Source organism: Neofelis nebulosa, chromosome 11, assembly GCF_028018385.1.
Source record: "Neofelis nebulosa isolate mNeoNeb1 chromosome 11, mNeoNeb1.pri, whole genome shotgun sequence".
In the NCBI taxonomy this organism is placed as follows: Eukaryota; Metazoa; Chordata; class Mammalia; order Carnivora; family Felidae; genus Neofelis; species Neofelis nebulosa.
In genome coordinates, this window is record NC_080792.1 from 55678218 (window position 1) to 55700049 (window position 21832).

The 21832-nt window shown below is 41.0% G+C and overlaps 1 protein-coding gene across 1 annotated transcript in view; it reads right to left on the reverse strand.

The window, feature by feature from the left end:
• The window catches only part of AKAIN1 (A-kinase anchor inhibitor 1), a 56152-nt gene extending 35056 nt beyond the window's left edge, over positions 1-21096 (reverse strand). The window contains exon 1 of the mRNA XM_058692614.1: positions 20633-21096. Coding sequence (XP_058548597.1) covers positions 20633-20648 — 16 coding nt within the window. The 5' untranslated portion in view covers positions 20649-21096. The remainder of the gene's footprint in view (positions 1-20632) is intronic.
• Between the last annotated feature and the right edge of the window lie 736 nt (positions 21097-21832).

Genomic DNA, 21832 nt, shown 5'->3' on the forward strand with positions numbered 1-21832 from the left:
AGAAACGGAAGTAAGGAGACACTGTAAATTGCCCAAGTGCACAGCTCGTACGTGGAATTTGACCCCCTGTAGCCTGCCTCCACAGGCTTGGCTCTAAGACACCATGCTATCCTTCCACTTAATGAGTACTTCTGAAAAGAATGGTTTGTCATTGATTCATAGCCCTACTTAGCCCTTGTGATGTTTCACAATGCATCTCACTTAACCAAATTATTTAATATTACATCTATTTTTGTTTGCTTGTTTTGAGAGAGAGAGCAAGCGGGGGAGAGGCAGAGAAAGAGATAGAAAATCCGAAGCAGGCTCTGTGTTGTCAGCACAGAGCCCGATGCGGGGCTCAAACCCACAAACTGCCAGACCATGACCTAAGCCGAAATCAAGAGTCAGACACTTAACCGACACACCCAGGAGGCCCCGTTATATATTTTAAGTAAGTTTTATGTAATTGTATTTCCTCCAAGAAATCATGTTACCATTTGATAACAAATATCTTAGAAAAAAACTATGTTAAAAAAAAAAAGAGGGTTTTTTGGCCTCTTCTATTTATATTTCCCAAGAACATAAGATACTGAAATTTTACTGCTGGGTGAAGCAATGTTTATGCAGTCTGACTCAATTTCTTTGTATCATATCTGTAAAACTCCCTCTGAGGGAAATATTAAGACTATAAAGATCAGGATCATGCCAAAGAAGGAAAGAGTTACCAGACAAGTGAAAAAAAGGGTGGTATCTAAATTATACACTTTTTGTTTTTTTTTTAAAAAAGCTACTTTTTAAAAAAAAATTTTTTTTAATGTTCATTTATTTATTTTGAGAGACAGAGACAGAGCATGAGCAGGGGAGGAGCAGAGAGAGAGACACAGAATCCAAAACAGGCTCCAGGCTCCGAACTGTCAGCACAGAGCCCGACGCGGGGCTCGAACTCACCAACTGTGAGATCATGACCTGAGCCGAAGCCCGACGCCCAACCGACTGAGCCACCCAGGCGCCCCTATGCTTTTTGTTTTAAAGTTTATAGCATAATTAGATATTCTGAAGCAAGATAAATGATTTGGTGAAAAGTTGTACTTAAACATCTCCTGAGTTAAGATGGCAGGAAAAATATTTCATTTAATAATTGGTTGAAAAGTATTTAATCATTAAAATACTGCAAGTCGATATTGTGATGTGCAAAATAAATAAGTGTAATAAACCATTTTAATGACTACTAACCATGAAAATGCTCAAATCCATTCCCAAGAGAGAACTTGCTTTAACTGACCAAAACACCGCTGCATAATACATGTGAATGCCCTTGGGACTCAATGAACACAATTGCTAAAAGATTTGCGTTTAGAAATAAAACGAAAATTAAATATCAGATCATGGGGCCCTGTAGTTGTTTTTCTGTGTATGCTGTATTATATTTTGTAGCTTTGCCAATCTCTGTGTATTTTTTTCCCCGAATCATTGATTTAAAACACTGACATTTTCCCCATGTCCCAAAAGAACAGCCATCAGTGACATAGAAGTCCAAAAGAAGCAGCTGGCAACTCTACTCTGAGCCAAAAAAATGATGGATTGACTTTTGTTATATTCTAGTTGGACTAAAATGATGCATTTTCCCTTGGAGGGGAAAACCCAGTCAAGACCACCGGTAGGTGTTGTTTTTCTAGACTCTGTGCCTAAACACGCGAGGGCCCCTGAGGGTGGGGGTCACGTCTGGCTAGCTTTAGCCCAGGTCTGGCACATATATTTGCCTAATAAATAATTAATTAAAGCTCTGTTATGGATGAACCAAGCTCTGTTACGGACGCTGGGAATCCAGAGATAAGGTCCAAAGAACCATCCTGAACTCCAGGAGGACAGAAGCAGAGTGAAGCTGGTGACCACAAAACACTTGACTACAGGAGTGGTGGGGAAGCAGCAAGCACCTGTCCCACCTGGGCCTTCCTTGGCATGAGCCCTCCTCTGCCTTTCTGCTGTGCATACTTAAAGACCCAGAAATGGGATTACAGCCAGAAAAAGGGGGGGGGGGGTGCAGGATTACTTCTAAGCTGCCTGGTACGTTTTGTTCATCCGCTCCTACGCTCGTGCCGGCACAGGAAGACCAAAATCCAAGAAAGATGCTCCAAGGGCTTGCCCAGAGCCTCCCCTCACCACTGCATTTATCCCGTACCTGATCTCTGCTCCCTACCCTCGGCTTCCTGGCTGTGTAAGCCAGCTTTTCTCCCACGAACTTTTTTTTAAACTTTCACACTTGCAGGGAAGTTGCAATAGCGCTGGAAACTCTCGTGTTAGAGATGACCTAACTTGGCTAAGACCCCTCAGGATCCGTAGCATAACGAAGTCCAAGCTCTTGAGGGCTGCCGCTCCCAGTGTGCAGGCTCCTAAGAGAGACCAGTGGTCTGAGGCTTCCCTTTCAAGGGGGGCCCTGCCTACAGAAACACTGAGGGTCATGTACTACGTCCGGGAGCACAGAGCAGCCCCACCATGGGAAAACTCTACTGAAAAGGAGACATCTGGCCTCGTGCGCAGGCCTCAGATGCTTTTCAGAGACGGAATTACCAACCTTTCCAGCAGTGCCTTGATGTGGGGGGCTGTTCTGGACACTGTAAGATGTCTCCCAGCGTCCCCAGCCTCTAACAGCTAGATGCCAGTATCCTCACTGCACAGGCACATGACTGGTACAGTCACACAGAGCCCCACATTCCCAAGAGTGTGGCTAATCTGCCGTCGCCATCTTGAAATTCTTTTTTTTTTTTTTTTTTAACGTCTATTTATTTTTTGAGAGAGAGAGAGAAAGAGAGGGGGGGCATGCGCATGCATGGGGGAGGGGCAGACACAGAGAGGCAGACAGAAGATCTGAAGCGGGCTGTGCACTGACAGCAGAGGGCCCAACCTGGGGCTCAAACTCACCAACCGAGAGATCGTGACCTGAGCTGAAGTGAGACAAACAGACTGAGCCACCCAGGCGCCCGCCATCTTGAAATTCTTCACAACCTTATCTTTGCATCTGTGTTTTGTGAGTGAAGTTCCATGGGACAGTGGAGCATATGCCTGTGCAGAGATGCACACAGCGTGTCATCCTTTGCCACTCCACGTGCACATCCGTATCACTCTAGCAGTGAGTGAGCACGGAATTCCAGAGGTTCGTGAGTTCAGAGAGCCTCAAAGCCTCACAGTAAGTATAAGCGTTAAGTCTACAACTGAGGGAGGGCTTGGGAGGCAGCCACACTTAGAACCACAACTTACTTAGGACACAGAAAGAAGGCAACGGCATTCTAAGAAACATGAACAACCAAGGGGCCCTATCATATTCTTACTTCCTCCCTATATTAGCTGATCACTTACACTGGAAATAATGACATAGAAAGAAGACAAAGAAAAGATGGGCGATCCCAGTTGCTTGACTCTCAGTCCTTCCTGATTCATGGGTGAGCCAAAGTAGAGCCTGTTGGCAGATCATGTGCATTTTAAGAAATAAAAATGGTTCGTCAGTTTTGTGCAGAAACAGATATGCATGTACAGGCTATGAAATTCTAATTGTGCACTTTCACTGATTTGGCATATATTTAATTGAAAAATAGTATTGCACAGTATTAAGATGAATGGTAAAATTCATGCTCATCATTTAAAATTTTAATTTTCCGGGGCGCCTGGGTGGCGCAGTCGGTTAAGCGTCCGACTTCAGCCAGGTCACGATCTCGCGGTCCGTGAGTTCGAGCCCCGCGTCAGGCTCTGGGCTGATGGCTCGGAGCCTGGAGCCTGTTTCCGATTCTGTGTCTCCCTCTCTCTCTGCCCCTCCCCCGTTCATGCTCTGTCTCTCTCTGTCCAAAATAAATAAAAAACGTTGAAAAAAAAATTTAAAAAAAAAAAATTTTAATTTTCCTTGACTGAGGAAAACATTATGTAGCAGCAAATCAAAAAGATGTTGAGGGAAGGACAGGGGGAAGGAGAGGGGGAAGGAGACCAAAGAAGAAAGAAAAAGCTTTCTAATTTTGGTGCCTTTAATGACCTTTAGTGTTGCTTTTTAAACAAGGGGCCCCACATTTTCATTTTGCACGGGCGCCCTGCAAATCACGTAGCTCGCATTGCGGGGAGTACCCTTCAGTCTCAACAAGTAAAAATGCCTCCAGAGCTTGCCAAATGTCCCCCTGGAAATGGGGGAGGGGAACACAATCACCCCTGGCTAAGAACCACGGCCCTAGACAGCATGTGTTTAGTAAAGACTGGCAGTGCTATGAAACCTCATGTTTTAAATTCTGTACGCCGGGGCTCCAGGGTGGCTTGGTCGGTTGGGCATCCGACTGTGGCTCAGGGTTTGGGGTTTTGAGCCCCAGACTGGATTCACTCTTCTCAGCGTAGAGCCCACTTCAGATATCTTCTGTCCACCCCCCCCCCCCCGCTCCTCCCCAACGCTTACTTGCGCACACATGCCCTCTCCCTTTCTCTCTCCCTCTCTCAAAAATAAACATTTAAAAACAAAATAAAATGAATTCTGTAGACTGTAGGAGCCAAGTGCTGGCTAAGAGGCTAAAACTTAAAATCTTTTCCTGTTTGGTGACTCCAGGGTTTTTTTCATTTCAGGACATTGTAAGATCATGGGAGGGTGAAACATAGCGTTTTCTTTTGTATAAGGAGAAGAGGGCAATTGTGAAATTAGTAGCTAGATGGTGGTTTCTCAAGCAAATCAATTTGGAAGGCATATATTTAAAATAATGACATAGAAACTGATCTCCTTAAAACTCTCCTCGGCACCACACCCGCCTTGGAAACTCTTCACTTACTTCTAAGGGACACATCTAGCTCCGCTCAGAGACCAGTTGTGGCCTCAGGGTATGTTGGTCTCAACAAGTCTGCAAAACACAGCAACTCCCAGAGGCCAGCACCAAATGCAATCAGGACCTCAGTTCGTTGAGGGGCAGCAGAGAGCTCATCAAAAGATGGAAAATGTTTACAGATACCATGAGACTTTTTTCCTTACAGATTCACACAAGGTGAGCCTCTCATTAAGGTTAAACATTTTTAATACAAATCATAACTCAAATGTTTATGTGATTTATCATCTAAGCATATTTTAAGTATTTTCTCTGTAAATTACTGTTGCAACCCTACATGATAAAAAAGATTCTTATTGTTACTATTGTATAATTAGGTAAACTCAGGTTCAGAAAGACTAAGTAACTTTCTCTGAATCACATTGCAGGTATGTAGAAAATTCTGGTATTAAAGCCAAGTTTCTGAGTCTAAGCCAAGTGATGTTTCCCAACACCATGTGACCTGTACATTTTCTATGTTAACTTTGAACTGTATTTTCCTAGGGGCACCTGGGTGGCTCAGTCAGTTAAGCGTCTGACTCTTGATTTCAGCTCATGTCATGATCTCAAGGTTCATGGAATCAAGCCCAGTGTCGGGCTCTGGGCTGACAGCATGGAGCCTGCTTGGGATTCTCTCTCTCCCTCTCTCTCTCTGCCCCTCCCCGACTCATGTGCATTCTCTCTCTCTCTTTCTCTCTCAAAATAGATAAACTTTAAAAAAATGAATTATATTTTCCTAAAAGATTTGAAGACTAATAATTTTAAGGATTAAATATATATAATTGCCTTTTATGGCAGTCTAATAAAACATTTAGGCAATTCAATCCCAGGATTCCCAAAACAAAGTAGGACACTTAGCTTATTAAATAGCATTAAAAATGTATTTCTAGGCTCATGCATTATATGTAATATCTATAAATAATAAATATACTATTCTTATTTTACCACATATAAATTGCTTCTAAGTTAAATTATATAACAAAACTAGGTCTTAAGCCTAAAGGGAAATTGATTTCGTTATATACTTACCTTGATTCTTTTCTTCAGTGTTTGAAATTTGCAGCAATATGACCTTCTGAAATGTGCAACCAAGAAAACTACCCCATTTTTCCATTCTACCCAGATTATTGGAGGAACATTAAAAGCTATCTATAACGTCATTGGAGAGGATACAGAGTCTATACTGCTGGGAGCAATCCCCGGCACATATATCACGGGCTCTTCCCTATTCCGTCCTCAAATGTGACTTTGAACCTGCCTCAGAGAACTGCCTGCAGGTACACTGCCAAGGCAAGAGGGATATCACCCCCAAGGCCCTCAGTGCACATCCCTGGTAGATGTCCCTCTGGGGCCATATACTCCTGCCTTCTGCCCTATACTGGAAGATGATGCTAACTCAACTTTGACCCCTAGCCTAATCACAGTAGGACTCATCTGCCTGTGGATATACAGACCCTCCTGCTAATCAATGTGTGGAATCCTGGTTGTATGGCTGATGTGAGCATTGAGTGGTTGAGATCTCACCAGGAATAAGTGAGACAAAACCACCACCGGTTTTTAAGCAGTGACGGTCTTGTCAATAACCAGAAGAGGTATCTTCCTTGAACCAGGTCAGGGCCTGGGTGGAGAGGCCCCAGGTGGGCAGGAGAGTTAGAATCTTCTCTTGGTTTTTACTTCAATGAGATGACTATGAGGTGAAAAGTGGGATGACCATTTGTTCATCCATTCATCCATTCATTCATTCATCCGACGTGTACAAAGCATTTGCATGTGCCCTGTTCTGACAAGAGAAGACACATGAGAAACAGGAGAGTAAGGAACCAGGCAAGCTGCCTGCCTGTTGTGTTTGCCCTTTGAAGTTAGACCAGTGCCTCTCAGCCCAAATGCACTATCAACCACCTAGAGAGCTTTTAACAAACACTTAGGCCTAGGGCACACCATTGGAGATTTTTACTTTACCAGACTGGGTTGGGCCTGGATAATCGATATATTTTAAAAGCTCCCCAGGTAATGTTCATGTGTAGCCAGCATTGAGAACCCCTGAGCTACAGCACAGATAGTGATGGAATGGGCAGGAACAGGGACCAAGAAGTAAATAATCTATGACCAGATCAAAATCCTGACCCCTTTAATATGTTTATATGTTAACTTCCTTTGGGTTTTCCCTGAGTAAAAGCCTGCCTTGGCTATGCTTAGAAAACAGGAAAAGACATGTCTATCCATGCTTGAGGCAACGCTTTATTGTTTTTTGTTTAATTTTTTTTTTAACGTTTATTTATTTTTGAGACAGAGAGAGACAGAGCATGAACGGGGGAGGGGCAGAGAGAGAGGGAGACACAGAATCCGAAGCAGGCTCCAGGCTCTGAGCCATCAGCCCAGAGCCCGACGCGGGGCTCGAACTCACGGACCGCGAGATCGTGACCTGAGCTGAAGTCGGACGCTTAACCGACTGAGCCACCCAGGCGCCCCTTGAGGCAACGCTTTAAAGGGAGCACAGCACACCCTCGTCTTGTCCTGGTGGTGGCAGTGGTCACTGAAGGTTGATGACCCCAAGCAAAGATAAACTTTGGGGACCAGAGTCAGGCCCAGATGAAATACATCTGCTCCTTGTAGAGAGTCTCCTTTCAAGTGTTTAATATGCTCCTGCCTTGAGGGCACCCCTTTTATCATTTCAAAGTAATACAGACCATTTCTTTACAAAATGTATATCTGGACCTAAAAGGAAAAGACAGAAGAGACTCTCTCTTTCTACCTTGGTAGTCATGCCTCCCCGTCGCACATTTAGCACTTACAAACAGGGTTCTTATACGCGACCTAGTGGCACTAAAGAAAGAATGGTCCATAGAGGAAGGTTTCTCCACTGGAGTAAGGCTTTAACCATTCCCACGGCTGGCCTCCGGGAGGAATCAGACTCAAGCCAAGACAGTCACTTCCTTCCACAGAATTGACCCATTCCTCTTCTTCATCCCCTTCTACTCTCTACCCTTCAGTTAAGGAACCCTAACCCTTAGTGTACTTCTTTTATATTAAAGTCCCAGTGCCCACCACACAGCAGGGTGCGTGGCTCAGACAAGACAGTCGGTGAATGTTTGTTGAATAAATGAGTGAAAGTATCTGACGCATTTATACCCCCCTCCCCACTCGCTTATTTATGACCTTTCCTGGTATCCCCAGATCTACTCCCACAAAGGCTAGGCTGGACATGACCTTTACTGAGAGATCTGCTCTGGCCAAAAGTGCTGCGTGGAGAATGGGTCATACTCATTCTTTTTACTGAATTCTGGCCTAATGGACGTCAGCTCCGCCCCACTAGCATTGCCCTCTAGACCCAAGAAAAAATGGCAAGATAAATGAAGCTATAAAGGTTGTCTTCCTTAATAACATAAGTTATTTTTAGAGCAAAACAACCATTATTTATTGACTGGTACAGCATGGCCTGATGATGTAGTGAAATAATCTATTCTGAAGCATGAGTCAGATTGCAATTAAGGCCATAGGGAATTTCATTCTAAATTCCCTGGTTAGGGGTGATCGAAATCTCATTGATGGTACTGCAAGAAACATATACTTCCACTTTTCATTCCCACAAAGATGTAAAATTAAAATGGAGAAGCAGAAATAAGTGCACAAGAATGTTAGAAATAAATTCAAAATCAACAACTTCTGTCAGAAACACAAGATGTGGATGACACGGAGATTCCCTGTCTAAATATGAAACAGACCCATCATACGGGGCTTATGTGAGGTGTCCAGAACAGAGATGTTACTCTCATAATTTGAGTGTATTTCTCAAGCACTATTTTTCTCGTTTTTTAAAATGTTTTTAAAAATTTTTTTTAACGTTTATTCATTTTTGAGAGACAGAGAGAGACAGAGTGCAAGCAGGAGAGAGGCAGAGAAAAGGGGAGACACAGAATACAAAGCAGGCTCCAGGCTCTGAGCGGTCAGCACAGAGCCCAACACAGGACTGGAACGCACAAGCTGAGAGATCATGACCTGAGCCGAAGTCAGACGCTTAACCAACTGAGCCACGCAGGCGCCCCAATTTTTTTCTCATTTTAAAGAAAAACATTTTAAAGGATTGGGGGAAAAGCACTGCATTTTTGCCCCCCAGTTTCAGCAAATAGATCGTCGGTCACTGTTTGTAACATGAAACGTCATTTTAGCCACAAGTTAAAGAAAAAGAACTTGGCATTTACTTTATAAAATTGTTCTTTGCTTTAAGAAAAATGCAGGTGAGGCACCTGGGGGGCTCAGTCAGTTAAGCCTCGACTCTTGATTTCAGCTCAGTTCATGATCTCATGGCTTGTGAGATCGAGCCCCACATCGCGCTCTGCACTGTCTTGGGATTCTCTCTCTCCCTCTCTCTCAGCCCCTCCTTTGCTCTCTCTCTTTCTCAAAATAAACATTAAAAAAAAAAAGAAAGAAAGAAAGAGAAAAATTCATGTGACGCACATCGCACACAATAGGCGTTCTACAAATGTAGCTCCCCTGCCTTTTCTTACATTTATCTCCTCTGCCCAGTAAGTGTGTGTCCTGAGAACTAAGATATTAAATCTCCAAGACGTTAAGGGTGACTTTTAGACAATGATTAGGAAAGAGACACAGGAAGCAGGTTAACTAACTCCAAGTCACATTGCAAGTCAGAAAAACTTTTGAAGGAAAACTCCAGTACCTCTCCCTATCTCCCATGACTATGTGGTTGTTTCACACACAAAAAATATCTTTATAAGAAAAAGGAAAAAGCTTTCAGGGCACCTGGGTGGCCCGGTCAGTTAAGCTTCTGACTTTGGCTCAGGTCATGATCTCGCAGTTCATGAGTTTGAGCCCCACATTGGGCTCAATCCTCTATCCCTGTCTCTCTCTGCCCCTCCCCGGTTCATTCTCATTCTCTCTCTCTCTCTCTCTCTCTCTCACTCTCAAAATAAACATTAAAAAAAATTTTACATAATAATAATTTCAGAAAAAGAAAAGTAAAAAGCTTTCTTCCTAAGAAAATTCATGAAGGACCGAAGATAATACTCAAAGAATAGTATCTAAGAATGTATGTGTGTCTATGACACAAGATGACAGAATGGGAGCTTAGGTCTCAAAAAAAAAAAAAAAAAAAAAAAAGAAAAGAAAAAAGGCAAACGGAACATGAAACAATACTTCCAATCCAAAATACAAATCTACCCCAATTAAATAATATTAAAAACATAATGCTTTACACTCTCACCAGAAAATCATCATTCAGCTTTTAAATTTAGACAATATCAGAATTATTCAGATCAGCAAGATGGCCATCTGCTTTCAAGCATGCAGCTGCTAGCCTTTAAACAGCAACTTTTCATGATTCATAACTTATTCATCCCAGGATGCACTTAGACATCTGCTTTATCATCAATTCGGCTTGTCATAGCATTTGGCTTTAAAGTTTCACAACCTCGACCCAGGTAACGGATGGAACCAGTAAATCAGTCTTCTTCCACAGAAAGAAAATCACCTGGATAGCCCTCTCCAAGACAGATGGCCCAACATTGACATCACATACATGCATATGAACCTAAAAACATACTATTATTCATTCCCTTTAAAACAATAACATTAGCGATAGCTACCGTTTAGCCTACTGTAGGCCAGACACTTCACCTTGATCTTCATTAACACTCTGGAAAATAGACCCTATGAGCTTTGGTTCACAACGCAGAAAATCAGCAAGATTTTGGGCTTACCCAATGGCACGAAGTGTGGACATGGGACATGGCAGAGGTGAGCTCCTTGCACCCAGGCCTATCTGTCCTCAAGTCCACGCTTCTGCAGAAACCAACTTTGCCTCATATTTGAATGGCCCTGGAATAACTTAAATATTGTCATCGGTTGTTTAGAGGAACGACTATACTTATTTCAATGCCACTTAGTTTCAATTCAAAGACTATCTCACATATGACATCCAGTTAATATGAACGCTCTGAAAACTATCAAGCGCTGTGTAAATTTCTTGGCTCTTTTTTTTTTTTTTTTTTTCCAAGTCAACTTTTGACAATCCTGTCTGTCTGTCCATTCTTTCACTCTCACTAAGAGCAGTAGCCTGGAGAAGATGGAGAATCCAGGGAGGGTGCAAGGACAGAGCTCATTTCTGTGTGGTTGAGAGAACACTTTGTTCAGTTCTAATTTAGAAGAAGGCATTCTCAAAATACAGAAGATTTTCTCCAAAGGAGACTAGTTTTATCTCTTGTTCTTTTTTTTTTTTTAATGTTTTTATTTATTTTTGAGAGAGCAACATGTGTGCACACATGAGCAGGTGAGGGGCAGAGGGGGGGTGGGGGGACAGAGGATCCTAAGCAGGCTCTGAGATGACAGCAGAGAGCCCAGTGTGGGGCTCAAACTCAGGACCAGTGAGAACATGACCTGAGCCGAAGTCAGACAATTAACCAACTGAGCCACCCAGGCACCCTGTCTCTTTTTCTTTGTCTCTAATCTTAGTGTGCAAATTATTTGTTGCCTGCTATTTATTTTAAAACTAGGTGGTATATAGAAGATAAGTGGATCCAATAATATCAAACCTTGGTTCTGAAACCTAATATTGGCCTTACTTTCGTCATCTGTAAAAATGGGGGTAATGACACCATTTGCCCTATGTCTTCTTTTTATATGATATGTAGCAGACAATGGAATGGCATGAAAAGATGATAACAGTACATTGTGTAAACAATATATCAAAAAGTAATATGCATAGTCAGGATAACATTTATGTTTTAAAAAGTGGAAGCTATATTCATAGAGATGAGGTCTGTGAAGTTATATATAAAATACTAACAGTGGTTACTGATGGATAAAATGTGATTTTTGTTTTCCTTTTGATTATCTATGCTTACCAAAATTTCTAAAACTCTGACAACAAACGTTTTCCAGTGGTGAAGTATTTTTAAATTTTAAACAATAATGGGGAATTAGAAAATGCAATAATTATAGGAGAAAGATAAGCAGGCAGTCTGGTTAACTTCCACCACCTTTAAAACTACATATTTAGGGGCGCCTGGGTGGCGCAGTCGGTTAAGCGTCCGACTTCAGCCAGGTCACGATCTCGCGGTCCGTGAGTTCAAGCCCCGCGTCGGGCTCTGGGCTGATGGCTCAGAGCCTGGAGCCTGTTTCCGATTCTGTGTCTCCCTCTCTCTCTGCCCCTCCCCCGTTCATGCTCTGTCTCTCTCTGTCCCAAAAATAAATAAAAAACGTTGAAAAAAAAAAAAATTAAAAAAAAAAAAAACTACATATTTAATTAAAAAGCAAGACCCAACAATATGCCGCCTACAAGAAACCCACATTGAATACAATGATCAAGGTGGTTTAAAGGTTAAAGAATGGGAAATAACACACAGTCTATTCTCATTATTCACAAAAGATGTGTTCTATAAAGTAGCTGCAAACATGGAACCATCGCTCCAAAAGGAAATACAGGGCTGGGTTCTAATAAGCCTCTGGTCATAACATTTTTGTCAACTGATCAATACACAACCTTGTTTTATGTGTGTTTCGGTTTGAAGACACTTTATTTACTATACGTTGTTGATTCATTAAAACTGACCTCGCACCAATAGCACAGCCAATAGCACAGCCGATAGAACAACCTAACTCAGGTTAGGAACTTACCTAACAGTCTCCTCCGTGAGGCATGTCACCACCTTCTCCTGCTTCGAAACACCAGACAACACCTTAGCACTACATTGAGAGCTTTGGTAAACAGCTAGACCACCAACGAAAAGCAAGCACAAATGTGTGAAAATCCAAACCGACCACAAAAAGCATACTTGTTTACAGTGTGAGAACTGAAGCAAGAAGACAAAGTGTTGCCTTGTTCGGCCTCAGCTGGGGACATGCACGTCAGGCAACTCAATTGTTCTGCCATCCTGTGCGTGTCCTTGAATGCCAGAAAAAGTATTTCAGGTGCTGATTTTTGATGGATCTATTTTGCAAATAGATTTTACTGAGTAGGCAAATTTGCAAATATGGAATCGGTGAATAATGAGGACTGACGGTACCATACAAATATTAATCAAAAAGAAAGCTGGAGTAGCTGTGTTATTATCAGTCAAAATAGACTGCAGAGAAAAAAAAAAAAAAAAAAAAAAAATAAATTACCAGAGATACAGAAGGATATTACTTAATGATAAAAGAGTCAATTCAGAAAGACATAATAACCTATTAGATTATTGTCTCTTTAATAAGAGAGCTTCAAGAAACATAAAGCAAAAAAGTGTTAAAACAAAAGGAAAAATGAAAAAAAATCCACAATTTTTGCTGGAGGCTTCAACACTCCTTAACTAACAATCAGTAGACCAAGAAGGCTGAGTATGAGCTAGGATATAGAAGAAATGAACAATACTAGCAACCAACTATATCAAGATGACATTTATAGACCATTCCACCCAAAAAGAGAAGAATACACATTTTTTTTAGTGTACATGAAACATTTAAGATAGACAATATTGTCTCCTAAACATACCTTACCAAACTGAACACACTCAAAATCATAGAAAGCTTATTCTCCATCATGGAATTAAAGCAGAAATCAGTAATAGGAAGATATGTAGGGAATCCCCAAGTGGTTGGAAACTGAACAATACATTTCTAAATAATCCATGGGAAAAATAAGAGGTATCAAGGGAAATTACAAAGTATTTTGTACTGAATGAAAATAAAAACACAACATTAAGATATGCTAAAGAAGTGCTTACATGGAAATTTATAGCATTAAATAGCTATATTAGAAAAAAGAAAGATCTAAGATAAACAATCTAATTTTAAGTCTAGAAAAGAAGGGCAAAATAAAGTTAAAGCTAAGAGAAAGAAGAAAACAATAAAGAGCAGAAATCAATGACATTGAAAACAGGAAAAATAATAAGGGATATCAATGAAACTAAAAAGACATCTTTGAAAAGATTAAAAAAAAAAAATTAACAAACCTGTAGCCAAACTGACAAAAATAAACAAACAAAACCCCACAAGTTACCAGTATCAGGAATGAAAGGGAAATAGCACTATAAATCCCACACATATAGAACAGATAATAAGAGTATTACAAACAAATTTACTCATATAAAACTAGTAAGTTAGGGGGCGCCTGGGTGGCTCTGTCGGTTAAGCGTCCGACTTCTGCTCAGGTCACGATCTCACTGTCCGTGGGTTCGAGCCCCGCGTCGGGCTCTGTGCTGACTGCTCGGAGCCTGGAGCCTGTTTCAGATTCTGCGTCTCCCTCTCTCTCTGACCCTCCCCCGTTCATGCTCTGTCTCTCTCTGTCTCAGAAATAAATAAATGGTAAAAAAAAAAAAAAAAAAAAAAAAAAAAAAAAAAAAAAATTAAAACTAGTAAGTTAGATAAAATAAAACAATTTAAAAAAAAAAAACTACCAAAAGTTATCCAAGATTAACAGAATAGTCCTGTATCTATCTATTAAAGAAATGGAATTCATGTTTAAAGAGCTTTCCACAGAGAAACTTCTAGGCCTTCATGGTTTCACTGATGAATTCTACCAAACATTTAAGGAAGAAATGTTTACGCCAGTCTACACCATCTCTTTCAGAAAACCAAAGAGACAGAAATACTTCTCATCTTATTTATGAGGAAGCATTACACTGATATCAAAACCAGACAAAGATGGTGTGTGGAAAGCAAACTATAAACCTATATATATTATGAACATGGACCAAAAATTCTTCAACAAAATACTAACAAATTTAATCCTTCAGCGTATGAAAAGAATAATGCATCATAACCAAATGAGTGTTAGGAACGTAAGGCTGGTTCAACATTTGAAAGTCAATCAATGTAACCCATCATATTAGCAGTCTAAAAAAGAAAACCCACATTATCATATCATTAGATGCAAAAAAACCATTTGATGATATTCAATGTCTATCAAGGATAAAAATTCACAGCAACCTTGGAATAGAAAGGAGCTTCCTCAACCAAATAAAGAGCATCTGTGAAAAATCCTATGACTAACACTGTACCTACTGATGAAAGATTGCATGCTTTCCCCTAAAGATTAAAAACAAATCAAGAATATCAACTCTCACTAATTCTACTTAATACAGTGCTAGTAGCTCTAATACAGTGCTAGTAGCCCTAGCCAATGCAAAAAAGGAATAAAACTGGAAAAGAAATGAAATGATCCTTATTTACAGACAACGTGATTGCCTCATAAAAACTCCTAAGAAATCCACAAGATAGCTCCTACAACTAATAAGAGAGGTAAGCAAGATCACAGGAAATGAGGCCAACATACAAAAATCAACTATATTTCTGTAATGAACTTCCAGAAATTGAATTATTTTTAAGTACCATTTAGAGTAGCTCCTCCCAAAAGAAATATTTAGGTATAATCTATCAAAATATATATAAGATCTGTAGGCTGAAAACTACAAAATACTGATGAAAGAAATGAAAGAAGAGCTAAATAAATGAGATATATCATGTTCATGGACTGGAGACTCAACATAGTTAAGATATTAATTCCCACAAACTGATCAGTAGATTTCATGGAATTTCAGTTTTATGTAAATATAGGCAAGCTGACTCTAAAATTTATATGGAAAGTCAAAGGAACTATAACAGCCAAAACAATTTTCAACAAATGGTATTAGAATAATTGAACATTCATATAAAAAAATAAACCTTAACCAATAATTTACAACATATCCCAAGTCAAGTTGTTACAAACTGAATGTTTGTGTCTTTCCAAAATTTATTTGTTGGAGCCCTTACCTCCAACGTGATGATATGAGGAGATGGGGCCTTTAGGAGACAGTTAGATTAGATGAAATCATGAGGGTAGGCATCTACTCTCATGATTAGATCTAAATGTAAATTTACAAAAGTTCTAGAAGAGAACATGGGAGAATATCTTCCTGATCTTGGGTTATGCAAAAAGTTCTTAGCTATGATATCAAAAACAAGATCTATAGAAGAAAAAATGGCTAAATTACACTGCATTAAAATTAAAAACTTTTGCTCTGAAAAAACATAGTATTAAGAGAATGAAAAGTCAAGTCACATTCTGGCAGAAGATATTTGCATATCACGTATCCAACAATGGGTTTAAAACCTCAAAAGAACTCTCAAAACTCAACAATATGGAAACAAACATCACCCCAACCAAAACAAAAAAAAAAAAAAAAATGGGCAAAAGATTTGAACAGACACTTTACCAAATAAGGTATACATGTGGCAAATAAGTTCTTGAAAAAAAAATTATCAAAGCCATTAGTCATTAGGGAAATGCAAATTAAAATGACAATGAATACCATTCTATACCTATCAGAAGGACAAGGATGCTGACCAACTAGAATTCTCATAAGTTGCTAGTGGTAATGCAAAATGATACAATATTTCTGGAGAACAGTGAAGCGTATACTTACTCTAAGATCAGCCTATATTCATACAATATGTACAAGATGGTTATCACAGCTTAACTCATAATCTAAATATCTTTCAGTGGGGAAAGTGATAAACAACTGTTGGTACATCCATACAATGGAAGGCTACTCAACAATAAAAAGGAATGAATTCTTGATACATACAACAGTATGGATGAACCTCAATGGCATTTACTGACTGAAAGAAGCCAGTCAAAAGGTTACATATTGTATGATTCCATTTATGTGACATTTTGGAAAAGGCAAATCTATAGGAATGGAAAACAGATCAATAGTCACCTGATGGGTGGGGAGAAGTGTCTGAATACAAAGGAGTAGCAGAAGATTTTTTGCTACAATGGAACTGTTTTTTGGTCATTACACGACTTTATGCATGTGTTATAACACACAGAATTATACACCAAAAAAGTCAATTTAACTGTATGTGTTTTTTAATAGTAAATTAATAGAAGTAAAAAAAATACTTATGCTAACAGAAGATAATTTATTTGCCCAAGTTGGCATATTGTAAACCTTAGAGTTAAGACAGTTTGTTATATAATTTATTTATTCATTGCTCTCTCAGGAATAGGTAAGAGGTTTATATAAATAAATAAAAATTATAACTACCTTGCAATAAATATTTTTTTAAAATATTTTGATAGCTCTCTGTAGAACTATTGTTGCTAAGTGTTTTTCAAACTAATCTTAGAAGTCAAGACTCTGGCTATATAATTGCTTACAATTATACCATTTTATTCCACCTTGAAATCCTTGTTATCATACCTTGTCTAATTCATGTAAAAGAGAAGAAAGATCTTTTTCTTGACAATACATCCCACTTGAAGGCAATCTAAACAAGTCAAGTATATATTTAGGCTATCCCCAAAGAGAGGTACATTAATTCCTGAAGTATATACCAGTCACTGGCTGTAGAAGGGGGATAGCCTAGGGATAAGGAAACTTCTGTCCTCACTTTCTACCTCACAGTGTATTCTTTATTAGCTCTTCCTCAGGGGAGAAGGAGTTGCTAATCTGATTATTCAGTCTAGAATTCTTTGGATGAAACCAGAGCACTGAAAAGCCATTTGAATCTGTGAACATACCCTTTCTCATCCTGGAATAGGTCAGGAAATATTCTGAAATTTTCTTGTGTTCTTTTTCACTTCTAACACCAATGTCTAGTGGTCTTTCTTCTTTCTTCCGCTTTGACTTTGTCCATGAATTGGTAATAATGCCTTGATTTTCCTCCCCAAAACCAGCAGCACCATATGGAAAGCCCAGATAGCCCAGAACTTTTTTCTCCCAAATGGGAGCTTTTTCATAGCCACGGACTAAGTAATGTGGGTCAGTTTAGTATTCTGCAGCAGAGCCAAAATATTTTTCCATAATGGTCGTGTTACCCTCTTTCCTTTGGCAGAGGTAATATGCTTCGAAATCTTCTCACATTGCTCTACAAAGAAAGATTCCACCTTTAGTTTTGGGGAAGGGAAAGAGGAATAGATAAAAGATTTAGGAAAGCAGGGGGCTTCATTTTGGTTTTTTGCCTCAGCCACGCACCCCAGCTTAGTTTAACCCATATTGAGGGATATATGGTACATACAGAGAAATGAATATATTTACACTTTATTCCTCATTTAACCGTTATCAATTTTGTATCATTCCTTTAGAAGGAAGAATAAATGCATGCTGGGCTTTAGTTATCTAATCAAATAATTCGTAGTCATGATCCCTTCTATTACGGGGTTAAAATATTAAAATGCACAAAATCAAAATCCTCCTAAATTACAAAGTCCATGAATGGAATAAGAAGGAGGAAATTGAGTTGTATTCCCTATGTAAACTGAGAAACCACTCAAAGACTCTGCCCAACTTAAACCCTGTTCCTTACAATCTGTAGACTAATTAAAACAAGAGACTGCAAGGTTATTTTATACCATGTGATAAGAGCGAATCCTAGCTAGAGTTATATAAATTCCCACTTATTTCTCCCTCATTACGTTGTACTTCTGGCCTGAAACTCGCTTCCTGAATCTCTGTCCCTTTTCACCTCTGCCTTTAAGGTAAGCAAAGAGGCAGCAGAATCATTCAAAGCAAGTCAATCTGCTGAGGCAAGGACAGAAGTAGACCTCAGGCTTCCTTTGTCCCTTTGCTAAAATCCAAAGAGCTACAATGTGTTTAGAAGGGCACAGTACCAACTGACCCAGTTTTATGAACAGTTCAGTGTTAATTTATTGTTATGTTCATTTTGTATTACTAATTTATTTTATTTTACTTTATTAATTTCGGAATAATCATAGAACATGCCTCCTTTCCTGGGAGTTAGGTTGGCTCGGAGAAAAGGGTGGGGGAGTAGTTCCCTTGACTAGCACAAAACATCTGGATTTCCAGATTATAGAGATTTAGAAAAAGCAATAGTCCTGGAAATGAGACTGTAATGATAAAAATCTGACAGAGTTCAAAAACAATTCGTTGTTCTGATATTCTTTCAGAATAATAACACTATATGAGTTGGAAGACATATGATCAGTAAATGAAAAGGTAAGTTGATATAATATTTTTAGCACCCTATTCTTACTGCCCCAAACTGCTTATGATTTTTTAAGAAAAACTCAAAATTGAAGAAATGACCCAAAAATGTTTCCCCACAGGCTTCTGTACATATCCTATTCAGGTCAATTTATGCCATCCCTGACAGTTATGAATAACTTCTACTTTTCCTATAGTACAAAACTTAGAAGAAAAATGGAAAAGTAAAGCCCTGTCCCAGTAGTGGGATGCTTAAGCCAGTTCAGTCCACTCCAGGAATTACTCACTGCTCTTTACAGTCTTTCACCCACAGTCATGCCTTTAGAAAATGCCTAGTGAACATCACTCATCAATTCTAACTCTGGACAACACTAGCCCATCCTCACCTCAGAAGTGGAAGGACAGTTCCCTTTGGCTACACCTGACCTTGGACCAAAAAGCAGCTATCCCTGAAACTGATCAGGCATTTTGTCAAGATAGGTTGTAAGGAACAGGAAAAAAGAGGTTCAGCGGAATCAGAAAACTCCAGCTGAGGCTCCTAAGACTATCTTAAATCAGCTTCCCTGCGGTGGTAAAAGAGAAACAATACTTCTTACTTCAGAGGGTAATTTGAAGATCAAATGGCATAAAAGTGCTTTAGAAAGTTGTAAGTAGTTTATAAATGCAACAAAGAACTATTGTTTTTCAACTTCACCAGATCCTGTGCTGACTGAATAAATGTTCTTCACTATCAGGACCAACTTTCCCCCATTGAATTCTTTGGGATGGTCAGCAGAAGGGCTCCTGTTGTCCTCTGACTCAATGACTGCAGTGAGGGCCAGAACTGACAGAAACTCACTCCTGCCACTCAGCTACCATCCTGCTGGGGGTGGGGACATTCCCCTTCTCAAGTTTTGCTATTTGAATGTGTTGAAACCCAGACTCAATTCTTCCCTTTTAAAATTGCATTATACCTTTCCTCCCCAGCTATCTGAGGTCCAAAGCCTACAGCAAATGCAAACGAACATTTCAAGCGAAAGAACCATAACAAACTTAAGAGTTTTAGTCCCCTCTACTCTTCCATTCTCCCCTTTCCACTCACCCCCCCCACAGCAGTCTTTAATGAAAACAGAGGCTGTAATTTGAAAGACCTTGTATCTAATCTACCAAGAGACAGCTTCTTAAGTTAGCAATGACCATGCTTTCCCCGCTGCTCAAATTACACACACATTACTCACATACACACACATGCACACACCAGTAAGCCGATCGACCGCAGGCAAATCTGACTTTTCACCAACTTGTAGCCACGGATAGCAGCAAAGGGACCAAAGTCCTTCACCGGCAGCTCCAAAAAGACACTGCAAGCGCCAGCGGCGCCGCAGTAGCAGCCTCTGCGCTGCAGCCTGCTGCCAGAGTTTCAGGTCTCATTCCTTGAGGAGTATCGCTCCTCTGCCTATAGTCCCACTTCCGTGGGCTTCACCCACTTCTTTCCTCAGGACATCGGGAGGAACCGGGTCACTCTGCCACTTTTGCAGAGGGGGAAGTGGCTGTGAAGAAGATCCCCACCGAAGTAGCCTGAAGCCCACGACTCCTGGCCGGATCTCTCCAGCCTCCCGCCCACGTAGGCGCCTGTGTGTCTGGCAAAGGTCCCAGTTCTCAAGGTGCCTGAGCTCCGGTGGGATGTGGAGGAGCCTAGCGGGAAGAGCAGTGGCGGGACTAAGGTTGGGGATGGGTAGAGGACAGAAGGGACGGGACCGGGAAGAAAAGCAAAGACTCCGCACAGAGGCACTCTCCCGCCCCTAGCTTACAGAGGGTAACTTCAAAACGCGCAGATAAGAGGCAAGGAAAAGGCCTTTTCTCCCTAACCTCTCCCTTCTCTTCCCCGCTCCCCGCCTGGACACCTGGTGGAAAAGCAAGGTGCAGGTATACCTGGAGCGAACACCATGATTTCCTCCAGCCGCTACGCCCCTAGGTGAGGAGGACACAAAGGCAGACGGAGGGGTGGGAGAAAAGCCAGGACTTGGAGTGGTCCAGGGCAGGTAGGCGCGCAGGGCGCGGGCCGGGCCGGTCAGCACCTCGGACAGCTCCTCGCCGCGCGATCCCGGGGCCGCAGCTCCAGCCACCGCGGCGCGCTCAGCCTCCACAATGCACTGCTCTGCCGGCGGCCACCGCGGCGGCGGGAGGAGGAGACCGAATCCTGCTCAGTTCATCCCTCATGCCCGTGCCAGCTCAGCGTACACTGCTGCTTAGGGAGCAAAACACTTCTATCGCTTCCACGGGAGAAGGAAGGACGGAAGAGGAAGAGAGAAAAAGGTAATTGCCCGGCTTCCCGGCAGGGGGACAACTAATTGCTTCTAATTACCTGCTGTCTCTAGCCCCCGTGGATATTGGACTGACATTTAGGATGGGCTTGCCCTTTTATATATGTATAACTCAAAGAACTTCACTCCTGAGGATGACTCTAAGTTCTCCGGGTTGGATGGCTTTGAATAGAGGGGTGGGGCCTTAAAGTTAATAGGCCCTTGGGATTCCGTGACTTCTCTCCGCCTCTCAATTTCAGTCTTCTAACGTCAGAAAGAGGGCTAGAGGGAAGGACAGGGTGACTGGAGCATGTGAGGAGTGCTGGAGGACTGCTCCCAGGCGGCCAATCTGGCTCTGAAAGCTTCTAAACTTGGAGGCCCTCAAGGTCATCAGTTTAGAGAGAGCAGGACTGGCCAATGCAGAGGTAAGAGAACTCTGTGAAGCATATTGTCACTGACAAATTCACACACTCTACAAAAGGTTGAGTCAACAGAGTTCCCTTCAAGTATGAGAACAGCTCCGAGACTGATCAAGAAACTTTAGTGCTTCCCCTCCCGTTTATCCAACTGATAACTGTGTCTCCCATACACACCAAGTTCTAAAGATACTGAGAGGCACCCCACACTCACTTCATGCTTCTAAGTCACTGCTCATTTTGAAATCATTATCTAGTGCCCCCAAGAAATGTTTGTGTAGTGTGGATAGCCCAGACTAGAGGCTACCCAGCTTGAAACAAGTCCAGCTGGGTTACAACCCCAGAGCGAACGTGACACAGGATCCCCCAATCTCAAAGCAGATGTCAGTTGCTTTGGGTTTTATTCTCCCTGT